At 48.5% G+C, this 27,079-nt stretch overlaps 4 protein-coding genes across 4 annotated transcripts; 3 read left to right on the forward strand and 1 right to left on the reverse strand.

Moving 5' to 3' along the window:
* Window positions 1–1,046: 1,046 nt before the first annotated feature.
* On the forward strand, window positions 1,047–18,362 carry tom1 (E3 ubiquitin-protein ligase TOM1; the record flags this gene model as incomplete). The annotated part of the gene is made up of 21 exons (XM_032057829.1): window positions 1,047–1,316; window positions 1,381–1,478; window positions 1,534–1,582; window positions 1,636–1,828; window positions 1,882–4,060; window positions 4,109–4,235; window positions 4,317–4,639; window positions 5,116–5,139; window positions 6,093–8,409; window positions 8,440–8,668; window positions 8,702–8,736; window positions 8,773–9,237; window positions 9,277–9,549; window positions 9,592–9,871; window positions 9,931–12,727; window positions 13,046–13,752; window positions 13,809–13,889; window positions 13,947–14,290; window positions 14,987–17,804; window positions 17,861–18,205; window positions 18,268–18,362. The coding sequence occupies 21 exons, from the start codon at window positions 1,047–1,049 to the stop codon at window positions 18,360–18,362; spliced, it is 14,049 nt and encodes a 4,682-aa protein (XP_031909461.1).
* Window positions 18,363–18,673: 311 nt separating this feature from the next.
* BDV38DRAFT_185876 (ribose-phosphate diphosphokinase) lies at window positions 18,674–20,156 on the forward strand. Its single transcript, XM_032052172.1, has 3 exons — window positions 18,674–19,054; window positions 19,138–19,602; window positions 19,683–20,156. The coding sequence occupies exons 1-3, from the start codon at window positions 18,984–18,986 to the stop codon at window positions 20,107–20,109; spliced, it is 963 nt and encodes a 320-aa protein (XP_031909462.1). The 5' UTR covers window positions 18,674–18,983; the 3' UTR covers window positions 20,110–20,156.
* An 887-nt stretch (window positions 20,157–21,043) lies between these two features.
* On the reverse strand, window positions 21,044–22,199 carry BDV38DRAFT_274361 (40S ribosomal protein eS6; the record flags this gene model as incomplete). Its single annotated transcript, XM_032057830.1, has 6 exons — window positions 21,044–21,140; window positions 21,204–21,522; window positions 21,592–21,690; window positions 21,757–21,777; window positions 21,906–21,978; window positions 22,095–22,199. The coding sequence occupies 6 exons, from the start codon at window positions 22,197–22,199 to the stop codon at window positions 21,044–21,046; spliced, it is 714 nt and encodes a 237-aa protein (XP_031909463.1).
* A 1,383-nt stretch (window positions 22,200–23,582) lies between these two features.
* BDV38DRAFT_258362 (uncharacterized protein) lies at window positions 23,583–25,603 on the forward strand. The gene is made up of 2 exons (XM_032055724.1): window positions 23,583–24,803; window positions 24,867–25,603. Exons 1-2 carry the CDS (start codon window positions 24,085–24,087, stop codon window positions 24,949–24,951), a joined length of 804 nt encoding a protein of 267 aa, XP_031909464.1. The 5' UTR covers window positions 23,583–24,084; the 3' UTR covers window positions 24,952–25,603.
* The last annotated feature ends 1,476 nt before the right edge of the window (window positions 25,604–27,079 follow it).

The following is a 27,079-nucleotide window of genomic DNA, read 5'->3' on the forward strand; positions in this document are numbered from 1 at the left end:
TCACAATTGGCCAACCCGTGAGAATTGGCAATGCCGACGAACCATCAATCACCTACTTAGAGCAATAAATATGAATGGAACCACAGACAAATTTCCGGTTGCGTTTCTGCGCCACCTTGCTGAACACCCTCCCAAGTCGCAGATCGGGCCTCCCAGTCCCACAAACCAATTTGATCCAATAGTTAGCAGACAGAGCCGTTCATGGTGAACCTTGGATACAGGGGGGCTTTTCGGGCTCCAAGGTACTGTGGTTTTTCTCTTTAGTTTCGGCCTAGAATTCCCCACGGCCTGCGTGGATTTTACTCCGCCATAGATGGCAAGGTCGTATTATTAGTCTTCCTCAGCCGTCGACTCGTATACTCCGTGCGCGAATCAAATCAACGCCATCCCACTGGCAGGTGTGCCAGTGGGGCTCTCCTTGTCAAGGGAGGAGAGATGGCGAACAGTTGGCTGTATGCTTTCTAATAAATCCAAATCACATCGGAGCTGACCATCTTGAGCTGATTCTAATTCTTCAGCCGCACCGTAATCCTTCGAGGAGAACTAGGCCCTTATGGTTGTGGCCATATAAAAACCGGTTACAGGAAACCTTTCCTGTTCTTTTTTATTTATCTCTCCTGTCTTACGTTTAAATACCACGGTTCATGAGTAGATTCCCCTTTTTCCCTCTGGGAGTTCGGTAGCTGCTTCATTGTATCTTTATTAAATCGGTCACTACCAGCGTCGCGCCCGTTTTATTTCTTAGGTTCTTCGAAGCTCTGGGCGATCTTTTGCTTGGATTTTTGATATAGGTGGGTGACTATGAGCCCCTCGTGCCATTAAGATGCATCTCTATTTGTCTTCTGACTTTGCTCAATCTTTACGACAACCATATGATTATCTCTTCTTCCTTTGCTTAGGAAGGAAGGCAATGGAGGGACAGGAGCTACCGTTGTTTTTGAGTTCATTAGCACTGATATTCAATAGCAGCTAATATACTTGCCATTTCTTCTGGTTTCTGTTGCTTCGACGGTTGTGGATAGTCCTCTGTGCTCTTCTTCTTCACAATGACAGAGCAAGAGAGTAATGGTGGTGTGATCAATGGACTAGGAAAGACTGTTTCTCAACTTGAAAAGGTCGTGTCTGCATCACTACGGCCGCTGCCCACCGAAACAGGGGATGGATCTTATGTGAAGGAGTCAAATAGCACGGGAATTGTCAGAGATCTGGGCCGTATGGATTTCAGCGATGTCAAGACGATCGTGGAACTCACCAAAAATGCCACCACGGGAGAGCCTCTCAATGATAAGCATTATATAATGGAGCGATTGATCCAGGTTTGTTGCCGCAATCGTTAGGACGAGTAGTCGCGTCTTGTATTAATGAGAATCTTAATTCTAGCTTACCTCTGCACTTCCTTCCACCTCTCGGGTCGGAAAGGAGTTGACAAATGCCTTCCTCAACCAGCTATGGAAAGATTTGGAACATCCCCCGGTTTCGTACGTTGGTCGTTAAAACATGAGCCGTGTGAGCATGTCCTAACAATGAAGGCAGGTACCTTGGCCGCGAATACTCGTATCGAGAAGCAGATGGTTCAGGCAATGTAAACCTTCCCTACCCCCCCCTTGGAGTAGAGTACTTGCTAATGCTAAAAAGAACGTTTTGTGGCCTCATATTGGAGCTGCTCGCTCTCATTACGCGAGATCCGTTCGGCCAAAGACATTGCAATCTCCTGCGCTCCCGGACCCAGAAACGCTTTTCGATTCGCTTTTGGCACGCAAAGATTTCAAGGAACACCCAAACAAGATTTCTAGTATTCTGTTCTACATCGCCTCCATTATTATCCATGGTGAGTAGCGGCCAATAACGCTCATCGCCCATTTCTATCTAACATTTACCGAGATCTATTTCAAACGGACCGCAACGACGACACGATTTCCTTAACATCTTCATATCTCGATCTTTCGCCGCTGTATGGGAATAACCAAGACGAGCAGAACCTTGTCAGAACCTTCAAGGATGGAAAGCTCAAGCCGGACTGTTTCTCCACTAAGCGTGTACTCGGGTTCCCCCCGGGTATTGGCGTAATATTGATCATGTTTAACCGATTTCACAACTACGTCGTTGAGCAGCTGGCGTCAATAAACGAAGGCGGCCGTTTCACCAAGCCGGATGAAGCAAACACCAAGGAATACGCAAGATATGATAACGACCTGTTCCAGACCGGTCGGCTAGTAACCTGCGGCCTCTATGTTAACATAATCCTCAAAGACTACGTCCGAACAATCTTGAACGTCAACCGAACTGACAGCCTTTGGAGCTTGGATCCTCGTGCTGAAATGAAGGATGGTTTGCTCGGCGAAGCAGCCGCTCAGGCCACAGGTAACCAAGTCTCGGCTGAGTTCAACCTCGTGTACAGATGGCATTCTTGCATTTCCCAGCGTGACGAGAAGTGGACGGAAGATTTGTACAAAGATATGTTTCCTGGAAGGGACCCGAGCAGTGTCTCCCTGCAGGAGTTTGTACGAGGTCTCGGAAAATGGGAGGCAGATCTTCCAGAGCAACCCCAAGATCGTCCATTTGCTGGCTTACAGCGCAAGCCTGATGGATCCTTTGACGATGACTGTCTCGTTAAAATCTTTGAGGACAGTGTTGAGGACTGTGTAGGCGCATTTGGTGCATCTAATGTTCCAACGATCTTCAAAAGCATCGAAGCTTTGGGTATTAAACAAGCTCGCTCCTGGAATTTGGCTACCTTGAACGAGTTCCGGAACTACTTTAACCTGACCCCTTATAAAACTTTCGAGGAGATCAATCCTGACCCTTTCATATCTGATCAGCTCAAGCGACTGTATGATCACCCAGACCATGTGGAGATCTACCCCGGTGTTATCGTCGAGGATACCAAGGAAGCCGTGATCCCTGGAAGTGGCTTGTGTACCAACTTCACAATTTCAAGAGCCATTCTCTCCGACGCAGTTGCCTTGGTTCGAGGCGATCGCTTCTACACGGTCGATTTCACCCCGAGGCATCTTACAAATTGGGCCTTTAGCGAGATTGAACCTAAAGATTCAGTCGATCAAGGCCAAGTGTTCTATAAGCTTGTGTTGCGGGCATTCCCGAATCATTTCAAGGGAAACTCAATCTACGCACATCTCCCTTTGGTTATTCCATCTGAAAACAAGAAGATACTGACAAAGCTTGGGTTTGCCGAGAAATACAGCTGGGACAAGCCTGGTTACACTCCCCCACCTAAGTTTATTAACTCTCATTCGGCTTGTATGTCAATATTGTCTGATCAAGAGACATTCAAGGTCACATGGGGCTCAAAGATTGAGTTTTTGATGCACCGTGGCAAACAGCCTTTTGGCAGAGACTTTATGTTGTCCGGGGATAGGCTTCCGAATGCCGCATCGCGCAAAATGATGGGAGCTGCTTTGTACCGGAAGAGATGGGAAAATGAAGTCAAGTCATTCTATGAGGACATAACTCTGAAACTTCTGGACAGGAATTCTTACAAGATTGCTGGGGTCAATCAAGTTGACATTGTACGAGACATTGCAAATCCCGCTCAGGTTAATTTCTGCGCAAATGTTTTCTCATTGCCCTTGAAAACCGAATCTAACCCGCGGGGAGTCTTCACGGAATCCGAGCTCTACCAAATCATGGCTGTTGTTTTCACCTCAATCTTCTACGATGCGGATCCTGCGAACTCGTTTGAACTTAACCAAGCTGCCCGGGAAGTGACGCAACAGCTTGGACAGTTGGCAATGGCTAATGTCGAGCTTGTCAACAATACTGGGTTCATTGCGAACCTAGTGAGTAGTTTACACCGACATGACGTGCTCAGCGAATACGGTGTCCATATGATCCAACGCCTCCTTGCCAGTGGACTGCCAGCGGATGAGATTGTATGGACTCATATTCTGCCAACGGCTGGGGGGATGGTAGCAAACCAGGCGCAGCTTTTTTCACAGTGTCTTGACTATTACCTTTCGGAGGAAGGCTCGGTCCATTTGCCTGATATCAAACGGCTGGCGAAGGTTGATGCGCCGGAAACGGACGAATTACTGTTAAGATAGTATGAAACCCTGCCCCAGGTTCCTTACTCTCGACTAACCATATGAAGCTTCATGGAAGGCGCTCGGTTACGGTCTTCCGTGGGACTACCTCGGATGGTGGCCAAGCCCACTGTTGTTGAAGACAACGGCGAAAAGCTAAACCTCAAGGCAGGGCAACACATTCTCTGCAATTTGGTGAGTGAGGCCAATACCTATTAAAGGACACAAAACACGACTATTGCGGGCACAGACAACTTACTGTTTGCACTTTTCTAGGTTTCCGCTTCCATGGACCCGACAAGTTTCCCAGAGCCTGATAAGGTCAGGCTTGACCGCGATATGGATCTCTACGCTCATTTCGGTTTTGGTCCACATCAGTGTTTAGGTATTGGGCTTTGTAAGCTAGCGCTTACCACCATGCTCAAGGTCATCGGACGCTTGGATAATTTGCGCCGTGCCCCAGGGCCTCAGGGGCAGCTGAAAAGGTTGTCTGGGCCTGGTGGAATTGCAAAGTACATGACTCCAGACCAAAGCGGATTTTCCCCCTTCCCAACGAGCATGAAGGTTCAATGGGATGGTGAATTGCCGCGAGTGGAGAGGTAAGGTCTGGCCTGTGATGAGCGTAATGTTGACAACAAGCCTCCCTCGGGTAATACTGAAATTGCTGCACTGTTGTACTATTGACCGTGTTATTAAATCATTATTTGGTTGTACAGTAAGGCACTACGAAAGATAAGTTGAGATTTTCCCGGCTGAATTGGCTGTAGGTGGGAGTGTTATACGTAGTTTGCTGTTGCTTTTTTGAGCCCCATTTAACTTTCTTGTAGGGAGAAAAGAGAAAGGGAGAAGGATGAGAGCATAAGGATACATGAAATATGAGGTAGTAAAGTGGATTCCGGTGGGATGAGGGGTAGTGACGTGAATATATATGATGCATGGCCTGAAATACCAGGAATGAAAGTAATTGAGATCAAACTGAACGAATACAAGATACAGTGTATGAGGAGTGTACTACTAGTAGCGACTCCCGGCCAAATTAAGTCAATTAGGTTGTTTGCTGGCATATTCGGATGAGAGTGAATCCGTCCGAAAATTGGAAGTAAGTATACAAATGTTTAGTTTCTAGGCAGTAAAGTAGTTAAGTAACAGTTAGTAAAGTTGTAAGTAGTGCAGGGCTGACTTGTTGTCTCGGCGGGGAAGAAGACCCGCTCCGGTTCTGACTGTAAGTTTACCACTGGTCCAGGTGAATGAGCCACAACGGGAGAGAACCTGAACAAGAAGCTCCATTATTGGGATAATTTCACGAACCTTCCAACTCTTTACTCATCTTTCTTTTCATACCCCCATCCAAACCTCGCCCACGTCCTCTCCCTCACCAACACCCCTCCCCCCGATTCACTGTGTGTGCGGCTCAATACTGTTTAAATTCATCTGGATGTCAAATATTACAGGGCGAACGACCTGCACCGTTTCCCAGTTCTTCTGACGCCCAGCGGTACTTCGTACTAACTGAAAGCCGCAACAACACCCACCTCATCATATTCTTTTAGTCCTTTGAACTTATCCGGGTATAACCTCTTCGACCACGTCGGTTTCTACCTCTACATTCGCTATTTCCCCTACTTACAATCTCGAGATTCTTGGTTACAGCTATCCCAGAGTCTCATTTCGCTCTTTTGATTTTGTTGAGGCAGAAGAGGTACCCAAAACGTCATAAGGCGCCTCGCAACGTTCTCCGCGTTCTCGGTCTTGACGACCTCCCCACCCTCAACTAGGAGGAATCCTCCTAGGGTTCATTTCCAGCTCCCTCATGATTACCTGTTGATTTAAACGTCATCATGGGGAGAATTAAGAAGGTGGCGAGCCAAAAACATGAGGCTACGATCGTGAGTTACGTGCCTTGCCGTGCTGTCTTAAAGCTGACCTGAAATTTTTTTTCTTGTCAATATAGTCCCCTTATCTGTCAGATTTCGTATCTCGTGCTACAACTATACCCGTCCCTGAGCTTCCCTCACATCTCAACACCTTTCCTCGCTTATGGCCTTTCCCAAGAGGTGATCTATATCATTGGATCAATGTCCTGAACCGCTTCGACGAGATCTTGGCTGCCGCCAATGAGAAATATGGTTTAAATAATGGCCCTCAAACTAAGCCGTTCAGCAGACATGTTCTAGTGGACTCATATGCAAGCGATGACAACAAGCCAGGCCCGGAGGATATCGATGTTAAGCTAACCGCTCTTGGCTATGGTGTAGAGGGTGACAGAGAGCTCTTGGAAGCAATTCTCGACTTTTCCAGATTACTGTTGGATAAGTGCGGTAATCGCAGCCTGTATAGCAGCAGCGAACGGCTAGGGGAACTTCTGAATACTACGTCACTCTGTCTCCTTCAGTCTACGCTTCGTTTGTCACTCTCTTTGGCTCAACGATATCATTCTCGCCAGCGGGGTAGTACCCACCTCCAACAGAGCCTGCTGGCAGCCCACTTTAACATCGATCTGGAAAAACTGCAAAAGATTGCTGCGCCCTTCCCGCGCCCTTCCGTATCCAACAAGACACCTGTATCCCCTCCTGTTGGCGTTAAGGGCAAGGAGAAACCACCCCAAACCAAGCACGATGCCAACGACCTAGTTACGCTTGTGCGCGAAAGTGAGGGCTGGGAAGAGTGGGGTCATGTACATCTGCTTTATTATCCGTCTGGCACTTCAGACCAGGCGAAGGCGACGTCGGAGGCCGTACATGGTGGGCTGCCGACGCAAGCTCCCACCACACCAACACCTCTGCGTAGAAGTCATACCCACCCCACGCCTCGTTTGAGCCGCACATCGATCATGGAGGATTCTCCTAGCTCTGCCGCGAATACCCCCTCAGGGAAACTGGAAGAAGTGACAAGGGGCGGGAAGGTTCTTGATATTCCTTACTCTAGGATCTCTTCCTCGACACCCGATAGTCTTGTTGCATCGCATGCAGAAGAGTTACCTGAAGACTCCAAGTATGATCTGCTCCACAGAATTCGGACGGCACAGGGGCTGGCAACATCTCCTTCTAGCCGCGAACAGATTCTTACAATCAGAGTGCTTGCTATTACCAACTTAGCATACGTATATCCCGAGTCGCTATTTCAACAGAAGATCCTCCAGTACGATATGGAACAGCCAAAACGTCTGCAGCTGGCTTTTCAACTGGGCGAGCTGGTTCATCTAGGCGCAAGTGGTGATCTTTCAGTCTCCCGAGGTGTACAGACATTGGTGCTCCAGGCTCTTGACTCTTTGGCTAAGCACAAAGCACGAGCAATCGACGTCTGTGCCGCGTTAAGCGTTAATGTAAACCATGGTGTTCTCATGTTCCTGACCCGGAAGGCTGTCAATGAACTAGGCTCAGAAGACAATAAGACGGATGATGGTAGTCAGGATGAGTGGCGGGATGCGTTACTTGCACTTCTGCGAACACTTCCAGGCTCAAGCACGAGGACACCGGAGACCCTTGTTTCTGCTGGCCTAATTCCGATGTTTGTCGATGTGTTGAACCTCCGAACTGAGAAAGCTCGTCGTGTTTATTCTCGAATTATGGAATTCCTCGATACCTTTGTCCACGCGGTTCGTGATGCGCTTGGGACTCTCACCACAGCCAAGGGGTTTGACGCAATCTCGGATTTAATCGATTTCGAAACCAAAACTTCCTTTGAGAATGTATCCCGCGGCGCAGGAATCCCTTCTCACCACAAGACCCCATCAATTGATTATCAGATCCCGTATTTCCAGCAGCAGACTCTCAGGTGGATGTTCCGGTTCGTCAATCATATCATGCAGCATAATGGCGGTGGCTTTGATCGGGTCCTTCGGAATTTGATTGACTCCCCTCAACTGCTGACGTCCCTTCGTTTGGTCTTTGAGAACGCCTGTGTCTTTGGATCTCATGTCTGGAGCAATGCAGTCAATATCCTTAGCAGTTTCATTCACAACGAGCCCACCAGTTATGCAGTCATTGCTGAAGCTGGTTTGAGCAAGAGCTTCTTACAAGCTGTCACACACAGTGACATAAAGGCGCAAGAGAAGCTACCTATTGATACCGAGGGTGCTGAAGTTGAAGGGGAATCATCCGCTAGATTGTCCGAGGTCGAGACTAGGCAGTCGGGTAGTGAGCCACAGAAGACCCGGGAGTATGAACTGGCAAGGTCGAAGGATGTAAAGTTAGCCTTGGGTATCATGCCCGCAGCGGAAGCTTTATCATGCATTCCTTCGGCTTTCGGAGCTATTTGCCTTAACTCATCTGGACTTGAACTCTTTCAGTCATCCCACGCACTGGAAAGCTTTTTCGAAATCTTCGAAAACCCCGAGCATGTGAAATGCCTGAAAGATGATCCCAATCTCGTACGCTCGCTAGGGACCACGTTTGATGAGTTAGTGCGACATCATCCTGCGCTGAAGTCAACAATCATGGCTGCCGTCATTGTGATGGTCGCACGTGTTGGCTTTTTGTGCAGGAGTAAGGCTTGGTCGGACGGTATGGGATCCAAGCTGTGGAAAGATAACTCCCAGGGAAAGCCGGTCCTTTCCGGTCCAGCATATCACCTGTTTCGAAGGATTGGTGGCACGAGAGTCGCTGGGGATATTGCACCGTCGGATCTTGGTATTCGGGAGATCAAATCTGGGGCATTACCAGACGGTGGCACCATGAAAACCGGCGATTTAAGCCATGTTCTCCCCGCCTCTAATAGTGACATTGAACCTAAGGACGTCGACTCTACGGGCCTCACTGTTACAGACTACCTTTATCCCGTATTACGATTCTTAGGTGCTTTCTTTGAAAATCAATCGAACTGCACCTACTTTATCGAATGTGGTGGTGTTGAATTCGTTTTGGATATTGCGACTCTGCAGAGTCTTCCATTCGATTTCCATAACACTGACGCTAACCAGGAGCTCACTGTTTTGGTGCACATGTTGGCGGAAACGAAGCCTCACCTTGTCTTGCCCGGGCTTGTTGATCGCGCAGAGCAGATTGTGGAACAACTATCTGAGTTCTGGCGCTTGTCGGGACCTCGGGAATCAGGCTTCTTCACTCCTCTGATCAAGCCACCTCTTGAGAGAGAGTCCAAGGATCAAGACGACAAGTCCTGGGAACTCGCTAAAGATAATGGGACATACTTCGCTAAGAATATGGTAGCTGCACTTATCTTAACGGATCTTCTCCGCGAAGTTTACTCCATGCCATTATATCAGACCCGACCCAGCCAGCAGACTTCTGCATTTGCACAAGTCAATCTAGCCGATCGTTATTGTTCTCTTATCGGACGACTTGGGGGCTTGCATGCGGCTTGCGTGTGGGAGGAAATTCTACTAGAGAAGAATATACCTGACACTTGGGACCAGGCAACGAAAGTGCAGCTACCTGGTCCGGGTTCAGAAAAACCCAATGAATCTTCGGGGCCCGCAAATGCAGAACCAAGCTTAGCTGTGCCTGCGCCCCTTCGCGAAAGTTCGGCTGCGAGTGAGCCTGCTCAATCAGGTGTTACTCAGGAGCCCAGAGGAGATTCTTCCAACGCCCCCGAGAGTAGCGTAGCTTTTAAGAATGTCCAAGCGCTTCGCTACCTTCTTAGCTCCTTGCCTTCTTCAATAACAGGTTTCTTCCATAACTTGGGCCTTGGTCTTATTGGAAAGCGGCGGATAGATCTCTACCAGAAGCAGAATGCAACTTCGGTGGCTGAGGCCATTGCCAGCGCTGTGCTCGAGCAACTCCAGTTCACGCCCCCGAATACTAGCGGCAATCACAAGCTCCGATTTGCGTACCTGATTGTCATCCTGTCCTCATTCTCGCATTTGCTTTTTGAAGGTATGCTATCTCTCTATTAGAAGACTAGATCAGAAACTGATAACCCTACTTTAATCCAGCTACTGCAGATCGCCCGCATTCTCATTATCTCACTCTCGTTCTCTTCGCATTCAAACGAATCCATGGTTTGAAGGCCATGAAAGATATCTGCGACGTCTTCGTGCGTGAGGTCAAGACTCTCACACCTCCTGAATCGGTGCCTGACTCTGAGAAGGACGTGTCAGCTCGACTTACATCTGCTTATGGAGGTATCAAGATAATACTTAGCTTTTTCTCTGAGCTTGCCTCGGGCAAGAACATTGTCGAGTCTAGTCAAACTCAGGCCATGACGAGCAGTGATCGGGACCGGGACCGTCCCGACTACTTCCAACCTGGCCAATTCCTGGTTGATCTTCGGATGGAAATATTGCCAATGGCTCGGGATTTGTGGAATTCTGATTTTGCTACCCGGTCTTCAAGTTCCGTTATCAAGTGCTTGGTGGATATTTTGCGCTCATCGCTCGACGGCGAATATGAAACGGGGGCCGCTCAGCGCTCTAATCTACCACCCGCATTGGCTGAGGTGTCTAGGAGGAAACTAGTTATCAACAGGGATCGTGTCACCGCTTTGCAGGCAAAAGATTTCGATCTAGAAGTTGTAAAGGAGGCCCTGTACCGCTGCAACAATCAGTATGCCCCAGCTGAAGAATACTGCAAGGCACAAGACTGGTTACTACCTGCTCCGAGAATACCACCACCTCCTAACGACATCGAGTCTGTTCGAACATCAGGTGGTGAGTCCTCCGAAGACCCGGTCGTTGGAGACGCCTCGCCTTTCGAGAACCGGTTCCTCGACCGTTCGACACTTGCAATGCTTATAGCACAAGCTTCTGGCCGATCGGATGACATGCCTCGTCAGGAACAAGACCAGGGGGCGCCAGTCGAAACCGAAGTCAGACATGGCTCTGAATTCCTAGCTCGAGCATTGAGTCATATTCTCAACGATGACCATAGCGCAGTCGACAGCGACCGGGAAGATTCCTCTATCAGTAACACCCGTAACCTCAATCCTAGCGGGGGAGATCCTTCAGAGCCTTCAAACCATCCGATAGACCCATCCTCTGAGCAGCGAACGGAACAACCGACAAGACGACACGAAGTTACCACGGTCGAAGATTTAGACAGGGAGCGTGAGAAAGTCCGGTCGAACCTGATTGAGCGCTGTCTAGATGTCCTAAATGAGCACCATGACGTGTCCTTCGAATTGGCTGACTTGATCGCTTCTGCGACGAAGAAGCACCGTGATCCTGAAAGCTTCCGGAAGGAGGTTGGGGAGATCCTTGTCCAATCTCTTGTTTCTTTACAAATGGAGAACTTTCAAGCAGCTGGGAAGAAGGTGGCTGCTTATGCCCATCTCCTCGCGCTAGTAGTCCAAGATAGAGACATGTATAACGCTACACTGGAGGAACTGAAGGAGTGTTTCACTACATTCCTCGGGTTTATCTCTGTGCCTTCCGAGAAGTCTTCGGATGAGTCCTTCCCGTGGATCGGGCATGTCCTACTGGCCCTGGAAAAACTACTCTCTGACGACGCTCAACCTCCCCAAATTCGATGGAATATGCCTGATAATGAGAATCCAGGCGCGGAGGATGATACTCCCGCTCAGTTAGAGGAGCCTCTTATTTCCAATGAACAGAAGACGCAGCTTTTCGAGGCTCTTGTCGAAATTCTTCCCAGAGTTGGAAAGGATGACACCCTAGCACTTTCTGTTTGTCGAGTTCTTGTTATACTAACTCGAAATCGCAGCATTGCCACCCGCCTGGGTGAGAAGCGTAGCTTACAGCGCCTTTTTGTGATGATGAAGCAGCTTTCAAGCACCACAAATGAAAAGCTCCAGGGTGCATTCATGTTGATTTTAAGACACATAGTCGAAGACGAGGACACCATTCGACAAATAATGAGAAGTGAGATCGTCGCGAACTTTGAATCGAAATCCTCTCGCCAGATCGACACAACCGGCTTCGTACGGCAGATGTATCACCTCGTCCTCAGGTCGCCGGAATTGTTTGTGGAAGTCTCCAACGAAAAACTGAAACTGCAACGATATGATAGCCGGCAACGCCCACAGGTTCTCACCTTGAAATCTGATAAGAATACTGGCTCGGACAAAGAAACGGCCCATGATACTGCCGAAAACGCGAAAGGTGGTAGCCAGGCTTCAGCCGATGCCCAGCCGGAGGATAAAGACAAGGGCAAAGGGCCAGAGTTAAAACCGCCTGTTGTAGAGAATCCTGATGGCGTCATCCACTATCTGCTTTCGGAGCTTCTATCTTACAAGGATGTAGATGACAAGGAACCTTCGACAGAGGCTATAGAAACATCTGCGCCTGAACAATCGGAAACCCAAACTGATGTGGAGATGGCTACTGATGAACCTTCACCCTCTGTTTCTACCACTGATTTGCAGGCCACACGTAACACTAAGAAAGCAGAGAAACCGGCGTTCAAGGCGGATGACCACCCGATCTATATATACCGCTGCTTTCTTCTTCAATGCTTAACTGAGCTTCTTTCGTCGTATAACCGGACCAAGGTGGAGTTTATCAACTTCTCTCGCAAAGCGGATCCACTTGCAACTACTCCTTCGAAACCTCGATCGGGTATCTTGAACTACCTGCTCAATGCTCTCGTCCCCATTGGTACCATGGAGCATGATGAGTCTGTGGCGTTCAAGAAGCGCGCCAACACATCGGCTTGGACGATGCGTGTGCTTGTAGCGCTGTGCACGAAAACCGGCGAGTTTGGTGGCACTGGCAGACGCCGAAGCGAGCAAAACTCGAATGAAGAAGACGAGCCTGAGCTTGCCTTCGTGCGGAGGTTCGTCCTAGAGCATGCGCTACGAGCATACAAGGAGGCGAATACGTCAAACGAACCCTTGGATACCAAGTATTCTAGATTGATGTCACTGGCCGATTTATTTGACAAAATGCTTAGTGGTTATGCTTTCGTTTCCGGAGATACAGCCTTCCCATCCTCGACCAGGCAACTTGCGAAAACGATGTTCGAGAAGAATTTCATTGCCGCTCTCACATCCTCAGTCGCTGAAATTGATCTGAATTTCCCTGCGTCTAAACGGGTCATCAAGTACATACTGCGGCCTCTTAACAAACTTACGCAAACGGCTGTGATCCTGAGTGAAACGTCAGATATCTCTACTCTCGGAGAAACGGAGGAAGATGAAATATCCTCTGCTACCTCAGTTTCTGATCTGGAAGATGACCGCGAAGAGACCCCTGACCTTTTCCGTCATTCCACCCTGGGCATGTTAGAGCCTCGTCATGAAGAAGAAACTAGCTCCGAAGAATCGGATGAAGAAGATGATGGGATGTATGACGACGAATATGAAGACGAAATGGATTACGAGGAAGACTTGCCCGAAGATGATGGCGAAGTCGTAAGTGATGATGAAGACGAGATCGAGGGTGTTGGTCCCATTGAGGGCCTTCCTGGCGATTCCGGCATGGACATAGAGGTTGTCATTGATGATGACGATGACGACGATGATGAGGATGATGATGATGATGAAGACGAAGATGACTCCGATATGGAGGACGATGAGATCCTCGCTGGAGAGATAACAGGGGATCAAGACAATGAGAGCTTAGAGGAAGGTGATGATGATGAATGGGAGAGTGAAGAGATGTCCGAAGATGATGAAGAGGCTGAGATCATGAATCAGTTAGAGGACGAGCTGGATGGTATCAGGCAAGTGGATCAGCGTCAAGGGCAGAGATTTGATGATTTGTTCCGGGTACTTAATGAAGCTGCCGGAGGTGTTGAGGATCTTCAGGCTCCTGACAGTCTTGATGACATTGTTGACGATGATTTGAACGATGATGATGGTCAGTATCGTTCAGTATTGTTGTACGCAGGATTTTGATTACTAACGTTCACTAAGAAGATGAAGAAATCGATGAGCTTGAGGAGGAACTTGAAGATGCCGATGAAGATCAAGGATCTTACCAAGGCTTTGACGATGGTAAGTTTCATCTATCGACTACAATGTGAAATGAGGCGTGCTAAAGATCTTGTATAGATGAAGACCTCATTGAACCATGGGGCTGGGATGGCGACGAGGCCCCAATGCCCCGTGGACACCATCATCACCGCTACCGTGGTCCTCAGCCAGGATGGGCTGCGGTTACAGGTATAATGCCCAGCAGCGGCCGGCATGGAATCGTTCCTATTCAACCCTACCGATTCCACCGTACTCAGATTCCTGCCCGTGGTAATGATGATGGGACAAACCCTCTTCTTGTCCGGACAGACCGTGGCCCCGAGGCTGGCCAATCTCGCGGACCTGGCAATGAAGCTTTTACCGACTGGGTTCATGGCATGGAACCCGTATCCACTGGACGCCTGCTCCCTATGGACAGCCCAGTGAGCTTCATGAATGCGATTATGCAGGCCATTGGCGGCCAAGGTGCCCCAGGCTTTGGCGTTATCACGCGCCCAGACGGAATCCATGTTCACGTTGACAGACGAGCTATTTTGCCCAACCGCATTCAAGATATCTTCGGGCTTGGTAGGCCACAAGCACCACCCTCTCGCACTCGGGATGATCCATCCCAAGCTGTGAGCTTTGCATTGGCAACGACTAGAAGTCGCTGGCAGGAGGAGGCTCGTATTTTGTTTAGCAGCACATACGTTGAAAAGACACAGCGTGTTGTCAACTCTTTGCTGAAAATACTGGTTCCTCCTGCTATTGAAGAAGAGAAGGAGCGAGAAAAGAAGATGGCGGAGGAGCTTAAGCGACGAGAGGAAGAATTAGTTGAGAGAGAACGCCAAGAACGTATTGCCAAGGAAGAGGAAGAAAAGGAGCAGAAGCGGAAAGAAGAAGAAGAAAATGCTCGGCGACAGCAAGAAAGGGAACAGCAAGAAGCTGAAAGGCAAGCCTCAGGCGTTACTTCTGAGCCCATGGACGATGTGCAGCCGACAGATGCACAAGCTGAAGCTGCAACACTGCCAGTCCAAGCAGAAACGGGGCCGTCTGAACCTCAACCTCGGGTGCATACTACTATTAGAGGTCGCGAGCTTGACATTACTGGGATGGAAATCGACCCTGAGTACCTCGAGGCTCTGCCCGAGGAGCTTAGAGAAGAAGTAATCATGCAACAACTTGCAGAGCAACGTTCTCAGGCAGCTGCAGCTGGCGAAGAGCCCAGTGAGATTAACCCGGAGTTCCTGGAAGCTTTACCCCCAGAGATTCGGGAAGAGCTGTTACAGCAGGAAGCTGCTGACCGTCGCCGTCGGGAGCGGGAAAGTGCACGCAGACAAGCAACCTCTGGTGGCGCTCCTACCCGCGCTGAAGACATGGATGCTGCTAGTTTCCTTGCTACCCTGGACCCTTCATTACGGCAAGCCGTACTCGCTGACCAACCCGAGGAGATACTAGCAACGCTGGGGCCGGAATTTGTCACCGAAGCACGAGCTTTACCTGGAAGGCGCCTGACCCAATTTGGTGATATTGCCAGAGTTGATCATCGGCAACGAAATGAGCCAACCGACGAACAAGAACCAAAGAAGCAACAGCGGCGTCAGATCGTCCAAATGCTTGACAAAGCTGGTGTTGCTACATTGCTTCGCCTCATGTTTATGCCACTCCAGGGCAATGCACGTCATCAGTTGAATGATATTCTGCATAACGTGTGTGAAAACCGTCAGAATCGGGTTGAAGTAATTAGTCTTCTACTTTCTGTCTTGCAGGATGGAAGCTCAGATGTTTCTGCAATCGAGCGCAGTTTTGCTCAACTTTCGCTCCGGGCCAAACCTTCCTCGGTCCAGAAGACCCCGCAGTCTGTCAAGCGCAATCTGGCCTTCCAAACCTCTTCGAGTGTCAGCAATGAAGTGACTCCAATAATGGTGGTACAACAATGCCTCGGGACTCTTTCGTTTCTGTCTCAGTACAATCCTCATATCGCGTGGTTTTTCTTGACTGAGCATGATCCTTCATCTACATTGAAGTTGAAGGCCTTCCGCAAAGGCAAGAGCAAGGAAAACAAGGCTAATAAGTTCGCCCTTAATGCGCTACTTACTCTTCTTGATCGGAAATTGATTATGGAAAGCCCGAATTGTATGGAGCAGCTTTCTAGCCTCCTCAGCAGCATCACACAGCCGCTCACCCTGCTACTTCGCCGTGAGAAGGAGAAGCAAGAGGAAGAAGACAAGGGCAAAAAGCCTGAAACAGCAGAGGATGACAGACCGACTGAGGAGCAGCAGCAGCAGCAACAGGAGCAACCGCCTGATGCTGCAGAGCCTACGACCTCTGCTACAGATACAACGATGACAGATGCTCCTCTACCCAGTGTAGAGAACACCGAAGCGCAAAGCGCAATGGCGCAGCCTGAGGAGGGTACATCAGCAGAACCCTCTAAATCAGAGACAGAAAAGGGTTCGACTGAAGATGAGAAACATAAAAAGAAGTCTATAGAGCCACCAGTTGTTCCAGATCACAACCTGCAGCTTGTTGTCCATATTCTTGCTGCTCGCGAGTGCAACGGCAAAACTTTTAGGGAAACGCTCTCGACAATTAACAATCTTTCAGCTATCCCTAAGGCCAGGGATGTGATTGGGAATGAATTAGTACATCAAGCACAGGACTTGAGCACCACTATCTTAACGGACCTGGATGAATTATTGTCTCATATTAATCAAGCCCGGACTGGCACCGACATGCAGGGCTTGGCTCTGGCTAAATTCTCTCCAGCTAGCTCTGATCAAGCGAAACTGTTACGTGTGTTGACGGCACTTGACTACTTGTTTGACCCTAGTCGATCGGATAAGGCCAAGGGAGGTGATTCCGAGCAGACAGCTAAGGAGGATGTCCTACAGACCTTGTACGAAAGTTCTACATTCGGGCCCCTCTGGACGAGGCTGAGCGAATGCTTGACCCTTATACGGCAGAAGGAGAATATGCTGAACGTCGCAACAATCCTCTTGCCCTTGATCGAAGCATTGATGGTCGTCTGCAAAAACACCTCGCTAAAAGAGACTTCCCTTTCTCGGAATACTCGAGAGCTGTCTGTATCTAGCACTTCTATCGGCGCTGGTTTGAATATGGAGAGTCTCTTCTTCAAATTCACGGAGGAACATCGCAAGATACTAAACGAACTTGTTCGTCAGAACCCGAGGTTAATGAGCGGCACTTTCTCCTTGCTTGTCAAGAACCCGAAGGTCTTGGAGTTTGATAACAAGCGCAATTACTTCACACGTCGTATCCATTCCCGTGGTGCAGAGCCTCGTCATCCTCACCCTCCCCTTCAGCTCTCTGTTAGGAGAGATCAAGTGTTTCTTGATTCGTTCAAATCCTTATACTTCAAGACAGCGGATGAGTTGAAGTATGGCAAGTTGAATGTGCGCTTCCACGGTGAGGAGGGTGTTGACGCAGGAGGCGTGACCAGAGAATGGTTTCAAGTTCTCGCACGCGGCATGTTCAATCCGAACTACGCTTTGTTTATTCCTGTTGCTGCCGACCGGACTACCTTCCACCCCAATCGCCTGAGCGGTGTGAACTCGGAGCATCTTATGTTCTTTAAGTTCATTGGACGAATCATTGGCAAAGCTCTGTACGAAGGCCGCGTGCTCGATTGTCACTTCAGCCGTGCTGTCTACAAGTGTATTCTTGGACGTTCGGTATCTATCAAGGATATGGAGACACTCGACCTCGACTACTACAAATCTCTCCTCTGGATGCTCGAGAACGATATCACTGACATCATCACCGAAACTTTCGCCGTGGAGACTGATGACTTTGGCGAGAAGCAAGTGATCGATCTTGTGGAAAATGGAAGCAATATCCCGGTCACTCAAGAAAACAAGGAGGAGTACGTGCAGCGCGTCGTGGATTATCGTCTCGTGCGATCCGTTAAGGAGCAGCTCGACAATTTCCTCAAGGGTACCTTACGCCCTCCCTAAAAGTCATCTAAAATATCAGCTAACAAAAGTTTGTAGGGTTCCATGAGATCATCCCAGCAGATCTGATCTCGATTTTCAATGAACAAGAACTTGAGTTGTTGATTTCCGGCCTTCCCGAGATTGATGTGGACGACTGGAAGGCTAATACCGAGTATCACAACTACTCGGCCTCGTCGCCTCAAATCCAGTGGTTCTGGCGTGCCGTTCGCTCATTTGACAAAGAAGAGCGGGCTAAGCTGCTACAATTTGTCACCGGAACGAGTAAGGTGCCACTCAACGGCTTCAAGGAGCTTGAAGGTATGAATGGAGTTAGTAGATTCAACATTCACCGCGATTACGGCAATAAGGATCGCCTTCCAAGCGCGCACACATGTTTCAACCGTAAGTCATCCGATTTGTCGCTATCAAGTTCAAAATTACAGGTTACTGACCATGCGGGGCAGAGCTTGATCTTCCGGAATACGAAAGTTATGAGACTCTGAGACAACGGCTGTATACTGCCATGACTGCCGGTAGCGAATACTTCGGGTTCGCATAGATTGGTGGTGGTGCTCTCTTCAAGACAGCTTGGGCGATAATACTAGTTTTACGCGATTCATCTTGCATCTTTTCTCATTTCCCACCCTGTTCTAATGCTTGAGCATTTGGCGGCGTTCAGCTACACTATTCCTTGTTGTCTTCTTCCTAGTCTGTATTGCTACTGGGGCGGATCATGTATTACGAAAGGGAGGAAAATCTCAGACCTCGACTGGAAGCTGGTTGAAGTGCAGGTCAACTAGTGTGCCAGGAATAGAGCGATATGGCATTGTGAAAAATCATCTCATTTACTTCACATTCATGTATTTAGGGTTGTGTTTTATTTTTCCCTTTCTTTCTAGATCTCCCAATTACTTACTGCATGTTTCAAATATGTTCTCGATCACACCCCGTAGGCGGTGAGCAGCAGCGAGCCGGGGGGTCACGGGACGCAGTGATTTTTCCGCTGGGGAAAAAAAGTTGCCGCGGGGCATTTATCACCTTTTGTCTGACTCTGGGGTTTGATTCTCCTCAGTCCTTAGAATTCTTCAATTGTCCTATTCACCGGTCCTGGTTTAAACAAACCTGTCTCTTTTGATTAACGCATTTTCTGTACCCGGTCGACAATTGACCTCGACACACCATGGCTGCCAACTCCATCAAGCTCCTGACTGGTAACAGTCATCCTGAGCTTGCGAATCTTGTGGCTGATCGGTACGCGATCCATTGTCATTGAATAAGCTTTCGCATGCTGTGCTGTCTTTCTTTGGCTAATGATCTTTTGCTCATTCCATCAGCCTCGGTATTGAACTGACCAAGATTATGGTCCTCCAATACTCCAACCAGGAAACGAGCGTGACCATTGGTGAAAGTGTACGAGATGAGGATGTTTTCATTCTGCAGTCTACTAAGCCCAACGACATAAATGACGGCCTGATGGAGCTGCTCATTATGATCAATGCTTGCAAAACAGCTTCTGCGAGACGTATCACAGCTGTTATCCCCAATTTCCCATATGCTCGTCAAGATAAGAAGGACAAGAGCCGTGCGCCTATCACTGCAAAGCTTATGGCCAACATGCTCCAAACTGCTGGTTGCAATCATGTTATCACTATGGACCTTCATGCCAGCCAAATCCAAGGCTTTTTCAACGTTCCGGTTGACAACCTGTACGCCGAACCCAGCATTCTTAAGTGGATCCGGGAGAATCTGGATGTGAGCAACTGTATCATCGTCAGCCCAGATGCTGGTGGTGCGAAGCGGTAAGTCAGCTGCATGTTTATATTGCTCTTATAGAATATGGTCGCTGTCAAGTTCAGCGTTAATTTGTGTCTGTCACCAGTGCTACCGCTATTGCTGACCGTCTCGACCTGCAATTCGCACTTATCCACAAAGAACGCCCTCGCCCGAACGAGGTCTCCCGCATGGTTCTCGTCGGCAATGTTCAGGATAAGGTTGCCATCATCGTGGATGACATGGCTGACACATGCGGAACTCTGGCCAAGGCTGCCGATACTGTAATGCAGCACGGGGCTAAGGAGGTGAACGCGATCGTTGTTCACGGTATTCTTTCCGGCAAGGCCATTGAAAACATCAACAAGAGCTGCCTAAAGCGTCTTGTCGTTACCAACACTGTTCCTCACCAAGAAAAGAAAGAGCAGTGCGACAAGATCGAGACAATCGATATCAGCCCTACTCTTGCCGAGGCCTGCAGACGTACGCATAATGGCGAGTCCGTGAGTTTCTTGTTCTCCCACGCTGTCGCCTAAGGAGCTACACTGGGTGAGGACAATTGAAAGGGGTCTTTCACCGGGACAGAAGAAGAGGAACGTTACTTGTTCCTTCTCCTTGAATTCAAATGCTCAACACTTTGAGATACGCGGTTTCTCAACTGGCCATTGATCTTTTGTTTTCTGGTTTAAGACGGGGAAATTTATACTCTGATAACTATCATAACACGAATAAGGCCATGATGTATACACGAACAATGGGTGGAACAGGGATGGCAAATTCCGAAAAAGTTGGCGGCGCCTACGATGAATTGAATTATGCATTTGTACATATACACGTACTGAAAGGAGTTTTTTCTTGTTCTTTTTCTGTTTTGGTTTTTTTATGGATATAGAGGAAATCTGAGAATGTGACGGTTTGGCTCACGCTGCTTGGTAATGTTACTGCTCATGGCTTGCAAGATTGCTTGGGTTATGGCAAGAGTCCACCATGTAACCTTGCAAGACTTCACTATTATTGGGCGCTTGTAGGTGCTCCTTAAGCTTAAGAGACTAGAGGATGATACTACAACTTCGCAATGCTGAAAAGATGATCTCTTCAAGAAACAGAAAACAAACTAGGATTTGCAGTTGTGAGTACAAAAAAACATCGAGCTTCATTCATTTATCAAGCAGTGCTAGCAGTCCGCGGAACCGTTACCCTGTTACCGTGCAATGTGGATCCGAGAACAAGAAAACTTCTTTCACATTTTTTCCCTTTCATTCCAGCTGTGGATATGGCTTTTTTAAAAAAGAAAAAGGCAGCACGCTAAAGCCTCGGTCCCGCAGACGCATGCCCCCCAAGGAATATACTCTGTTCTCTTGGGTTACACCCCTGCTTTGCACCTCGATAGCCCCCTTTCCTCGTCCGCTGAGATTTTTCCCTAGCCATAAGAGAGACGTAACCCGACCATTAACCCCGGAGAAGATGCATTTACTTCCTCATAGAAGAGGCCCTCCGCTTGCGGAGCTCATCACGCTTAGCCTTCTCCTCGTGGACACGGTTGGCAAGGAGCTTAGCGTAGTCGTTACTGTTTCGCAGCAATTAGTAAACCCAAATCAGGATGTAGACGTGTCAAGGTAAGGGAGCTTACGCAGCCTCGCGAGCAGCCTCAGAGCGGCGGCGCTTGATGGCGATCCTGTGACGCTTGCGCTGGAGACGCTGGGGGGTAACCAGGCGCTGGATCTTGGGGGCCTTGGTGTATTCGGGCTTGCCCTCCTTGGTGACGGTGCGGCGGATGACGAACTTGCGGACGTCGTCCTTCTTGTCGAGACCGAAGAAACGGCGGATCTTGGTGGCACGCTTGGGGCCGAGTCTCTTGGGGACGACAGTGTCGGTGAGACCGGGCAGCTCACCCTCACCCTGCTTGACGATGCTCAGGGCCAGAACAGCGAGATCGAAACCAGTGATGGCTGTGGAAAGTCATCAATAAACGAACTATGCGCACAGGAGAAACAGGATCACTGATTTTCAAAACATACCACCACGGACAGACTTGCGCTTACGCTCACCGGTGCGGCGGGGGCGGTAGCAGCTGTGGCCATCGGCGAGGAGGAGACGGGTACGGGTGGGAAGGAGAACTGCAGAGATTCGATAAGTTTTCCTGCTGGTGATTGCTGAGCGTTTTATATCGGTCGGTTACATACCACCCTGCTTCATGGGGAAACCTGGTAAAAGTGAATGTCAGCATTTTAGCTCAATCCTTGTCCCGCAATCGCTATGCCCTTCTTTCCCAATTCACACGAATCCCACAATCAAGGAAAATCTTTATAGAGAAAAAAAATTCCAGCCGTACCTTGCTTGTCGTTACCACCGGTGATCTTGAAAAGGTAACCCTTGAACTCATCACCAAGGGAGTCGCCGGCAACCTATACAACGAAAATATTCCCCGATCAGTCTTCTTGCTTCCAAATTTTTCGCGTGTTGAATGTTCAAATTGCAGATCGAAGGGGCGTGTTCAAAATAGGGATATGGGGTTGCTGACTTCGGTTCCCATGCGCTTCTCCATGAAGGGACGGAGCTTGCGCTCATCGTCAACCTCGATGATCTTCTGCGACCCATTGGCCGGGTAAGAGATGTTGAGCTTCATCTTGACGGAGCTGCGCGGTCAAGACGGAGGGCGCGGGTATTGTCGACAGGTCGAGGAGGTTAGGTCGTCGGAGATTCAGTACTTGGGATTTTTGGCCGCTGTGGTGTAGCGAGATTTCCCTCTGTGGGCGGCTGACTAACATTCACCATTCCCACTTGGGATTAGTGCCGCGAAGTAGGGCTTCTTATGTCAGCCGCTTTCCATTTTGGGAATTTCCAGACTTAAAAGTATGTTCCATTCAGAAAGATCATCAAACTTCTTATGCTCATCTGTACAGAGAGTGAGATATACGCTACTAGGTACATCTGCTGGTATACATTCATCTCGTGGTATCCTCTACTCGAACAACTGCTGTACCTTTACGGGAATCCACTATAATACGGCTTCATTTGACAATAAATACTACTCTATCTTATCTCTCATCTCACTTGCTCTTACTACTGTTCGAGATATTTAATCGTCTATGGTTCATGAATATTAACAATGTAGGCATTTTGGTAAGGCACATATCAGTAACACAGTTGAAACTCTGACCCAAGCACCCCCCCACCCCACCCTCTTCGGGATATACAGATCAAAGTGGCGCTTATCACAATCACATTTAAAATGCGCCGTAGCTCTTGCAACCCACCTAGCATCCACTAGACGGAGTATTCCCCGTCTGCAACTACTCCGGACGTACTCTCTGTACACCCATTATCGAGGACACTAACCTGAAGTAGGAATTATGCACCAAGTATGCATTGAAAGACTGTTGCAATTAGTCATCAATCCGTTATGCAGAAGGAAAAGTAAAGAAGGAAGGATTTTGAGCGTCACGGCCGGTTTAGTCAGAGGGGTGGGCACCTTACGCAATGACCCGAGCACGCGACTGGTTGACCGATCCGGAGTCGCCGCGCGGACAACAGCCTTATTATGGGGAATGGCATACTGTGAACGCCTTAGGTCAAAGTCGACACTTCCCAAGGCGTTATTCTTAGTATTGTCTTGTGTCAATGCGGTAGTTCTTCTCCTTTCCTTAATTATAGACATCTTAATCGACTTTCATTCTTTCTCCCTCACACACTAGTATTCGACTTTCTTTAACCTCATCCCCGTCATCTCCTCGCGTTTGTTCCCTTCCTTCCATTGTCTTTGGAAGAAGACTCTTTTTCCCTTCTTATATTCCCCACCTGGCTTGCCAACCCTCATCACTACGCTAGTTGCACTGGAAAGTCCCGGTTTCTGCACGGTACCCCCAGAGATACGATTCTTGTTCCTCAACCCTTCCCTCTGTCTCAGGGGGAAGGCCTCGTTTGATCCATAACCGGCGCTTCCGATTGACATAGACACTCTTAGTTTTTCTGAACACGTTTTAGTCATCTCCAGCAGCAGGTGTGTCAGAAAAAAAAATTATTCACAGCCACTTGACGTCGACATCCACGATTTGTTGGATGGGATTGGTAGGAGACGGCGAAAGAGACTGCCGACCGCCGACATCTACACACGGACAGGCTTCGGACGCCTTCGTCACACTTTCCATTCCTTTGTACTAGCTCTGTGTCTCAACCCGCGATGCGCCTCTTCAATAAGTTTCACACTGTATGCGCCTTGGCCGTAGCTAGTATCCTGCTATCGGCCTGGTTCCTCGCTTCCCAGAATTACTATAGACGAGTGGTGCCGACCAATGGTGAAGACTCCAGTTTCAATGTCGCTACCTCCTTTGATCGGAGGTTAGTCGTATTCGGTGATTCGTGGAGCGATAACAATGCGGGCGAGCTTCAAGGGTCTGTCTGGACGGAGTGGCTTTGTTCGAAGGTAGGCAAACCCAAAAACAAAGGCCGTCCCAGGGCTTGAATTGACGATGAGCTCATTCACGGTTTAGTTTCAATGCCACCATGAGAATATGGCGCAGACAGCTAAGTCACTAAGAGGAAAGTATATTGGCTCGGTCGTAGACAATGACGAGTTACCAGATTCATTGCTCAACTTACACAAGTCACCGTTGGCCGACTTCAAGGCTCAGGTCAGTCAGTGGACCGCCGCTGAGGCACGTGCTGTGCAAGAAGACCTAGCTGGCAACAAGGAAATGATCAGCCACCGCCAGAACCGCACCATTATTGTCGTTTCCTTTGGTGTTTGGGATGTGTGGAACATGTTGGATATGGACTACGACACTGCAACGCAATCAGTGGATCGCAGCATTGGTGTCATCATCGATCAGCTCAATGTGCTGTCTCAGAGTTTGGGCACGAATGAGCTCAAGGTCATCCTGACATTGACACCAGATGTCACCTTCCTTCCAGCGTTCAGGCCCACGAGAAGCCATATCGGCCGGCACAAAGAGGCGGTCCAAATTACGGAATATTGGAACCGTCGACTTCGTGAGGCTGCAGAAAAATGGGACCTAGGCACAATCTATCTGTTCGATACGAACGCTTTTCTAGCCGACCTGATCCGTGATTGGCAACTATATGCTGCCGGCATTGAAGAACCCAATGGGCTGGGAAAGAACCAGGAACCCGGGTGGGAGAATGTCGACGACGCATGCGTCGAAAATGAACAGCAACTAGTGATGACATCAGAGGTGAAAAAATGTGACAACCCAGAGAAGTTCTTATTCTGGTAAGATCAAGACATGTTACCAATGGTTCCCAGTGACTCGAGCCAGACTAACCGTATCTTCAGGAACGAGATGCATCTGGGTCCTTCGGCCCACCGACTCATGGGTACGGAAATTTTTCACGGGATCGAAGAAATGTGGCTCAGATAAACGTGGATTTCTAAGAAAGAAAGATTTTAAAAAAAATGTTAAAAAAAACAGAGGCATAAATAATGTGTTTTTTCTCTCCAGTACACCACCACGGATAAGACACGCACAATATAGCCGTAATTCCTTGCTCGGGAGGAGGTGTGTTTCTGTAGACAACCAAGGCCACCGCTGGTTTCCGACACACAACAAACGCTTGCTGCAGAGGGAACACAGCCAGGGATGACCTCAGCTGATGAGCTCACAAAGAAGCCCTTCTGTTCAGCTTGTTTGACCTTGGCTATGTCTCCCAGAAGCCTGGCTGTGCACCAATCATGAGTCTCTAGCTGTCTCATTTTGTCTCATTTTTAACGAGATTGGTCTGCCGAATCTTGGCGATGGAAAATCTCAGACCCAGTAACCAAGATCTCGCGAGGTGGTATGTCCCATTCAAACATGGTGGAGTAAAAAAAGTAGACTCCATCGGGCTCGACTGCAACGTGATTGTGGAGCGACGATCACGGAATGGGAGATCGACCCAATACCTTGGGAGACCTGCAAGTTGTAACCGTCATGACATAAGGCTTCCCCAGCTGGCTGGAGGGAGCACCTTGACGCCGATCGTTTTTCTTTGACCTAGGAGAGAAAAGAAGTTCTTTGTGAGAGGGACTGCGGCTTGTAAGAGGGTGATTGGTGTTTTTCTTTGGTCCTTGTTCTTTGAAGTTACCTCTTATTTTTCCCTCTGATATTTTTTTTTTTTTAAAAAAAAAAAATTCACTATCTTCATTTATTGTATTTTATTTTAATTTATTTTTTGCCCTTAATTTCTGACATTCTTTCATTTGCTTATTTCTTTGTTCTCTGTCCTCCCTCCGAAGCAAAAGGTTGCTTGCTACCTGATTACTACTACTACGTACTAGTCGGTCTGAGTTAACTGGTGGGGGGTGGGGGGAATAATTAGTAGCCTAACTCAATCTGTCGTAGTCTGGCTACTCCATAGTTTGTTCCCGTACCTTTTCTTCGCTCGGTCAAGTAACCGTGACTTGTATGCTTCCATGGTTGGTTCACTTGATTTCAATCCGGCAAGTGTCATTTTTGCAGGTGGGCCAATCACGGTGAATCCGAGAAGGAGTGTGATGATTGGCTCGGAATCCCTGCTAGACACCGCATGCGGGCGTCGGGGACAGACAAAGGACGGCTGGAAAATCAAACATCGAAACAATACCTCCCCTGTTCAAAGCTAGTACTAGTACCTAGTAGTAGTAGTAGTGGTAGCGACGACGAGAGTGGAGGCAATGATGGAGGGGGCTGCATTGCTCAACTTGTCCTCTGCTCTGGACTGGTCCAAACCCGGCTGAGTCACCGGTTTTTCATTGGGGAAAAGTACAGTGCCTTTGAGCAACTTCCAATGGCTCGTTTCTCTCCCTTTTCTTGATCCACCACTACTAGTAACTCGTCCTAGCACGGACGTTGTATCATTCTCTCGTCTTCCATTGTAGAGTACCATGGGAATGGATGTATGTCTATGAGACCTTCACCTTGTTAGTGGCATACTCTGAGTTTCATAACCAAGGATTCAAAGAAGGATGACCTACTACTAACCCATCCTACCTGGGTAGGGCTATCGTTACAGTTCTATCTATGGAGGTTCCATTCATCTATGGCATTCTGCTATCCTAGTGGGGAGAGGGGGCTGTACGGGATCCGAGGGTATTTGTGTCATCCTCTCGACAGAGAGACAAAGAAAAAGGGAACACCAGAGAGAAAAACAAATAATTAAAAAGAAAAGAAAAAGAAAAAGAAAAAAAGCAAAGAAAAAGAAAGGCGTGGTTTGTTGGTTTGGTACAGGAGGTACTATACCTTAAGGAGGGCGGCAAACCAAGCCGAGTGGTCCCAAAGATAGATTTATAACAAAGCACTTCAAAAAGCCAAATCCCTGGCTTTATCTTGTCCTCCTTCCCACCTGGTTGGTTCAAGTTTTGTGTCCATACGTTATTGTCAAAGGGGGGAAGAAAAAGAAAAGAAAAGAAAAGAAAGTACACATCTCTCTAACAGAGGTGAGAGAAAAGAAGCAAAGATCCAAGGGGAAAAAAAATAAATCAATCAATCAAAATAACAAAAAAGGGAATCAAGATAGACAAGACATACCGAA

Source organism: Aspergillus pseudotamarii (assembly GCF_009193445.1).
Source record: "Aspergillus pseudotamarii strain CBS 117625 unplaced genomic scaffold BDV38scaffold_67, whole genome shotgun sequence".
NCBI classification, from domain to species: Eukaryota; Fungi; Ascomycota; class Eurotiomycetes; order Eurotiales; family Aspergillaceae; genus Aspergillus; species Aspergillus pseudotamarii.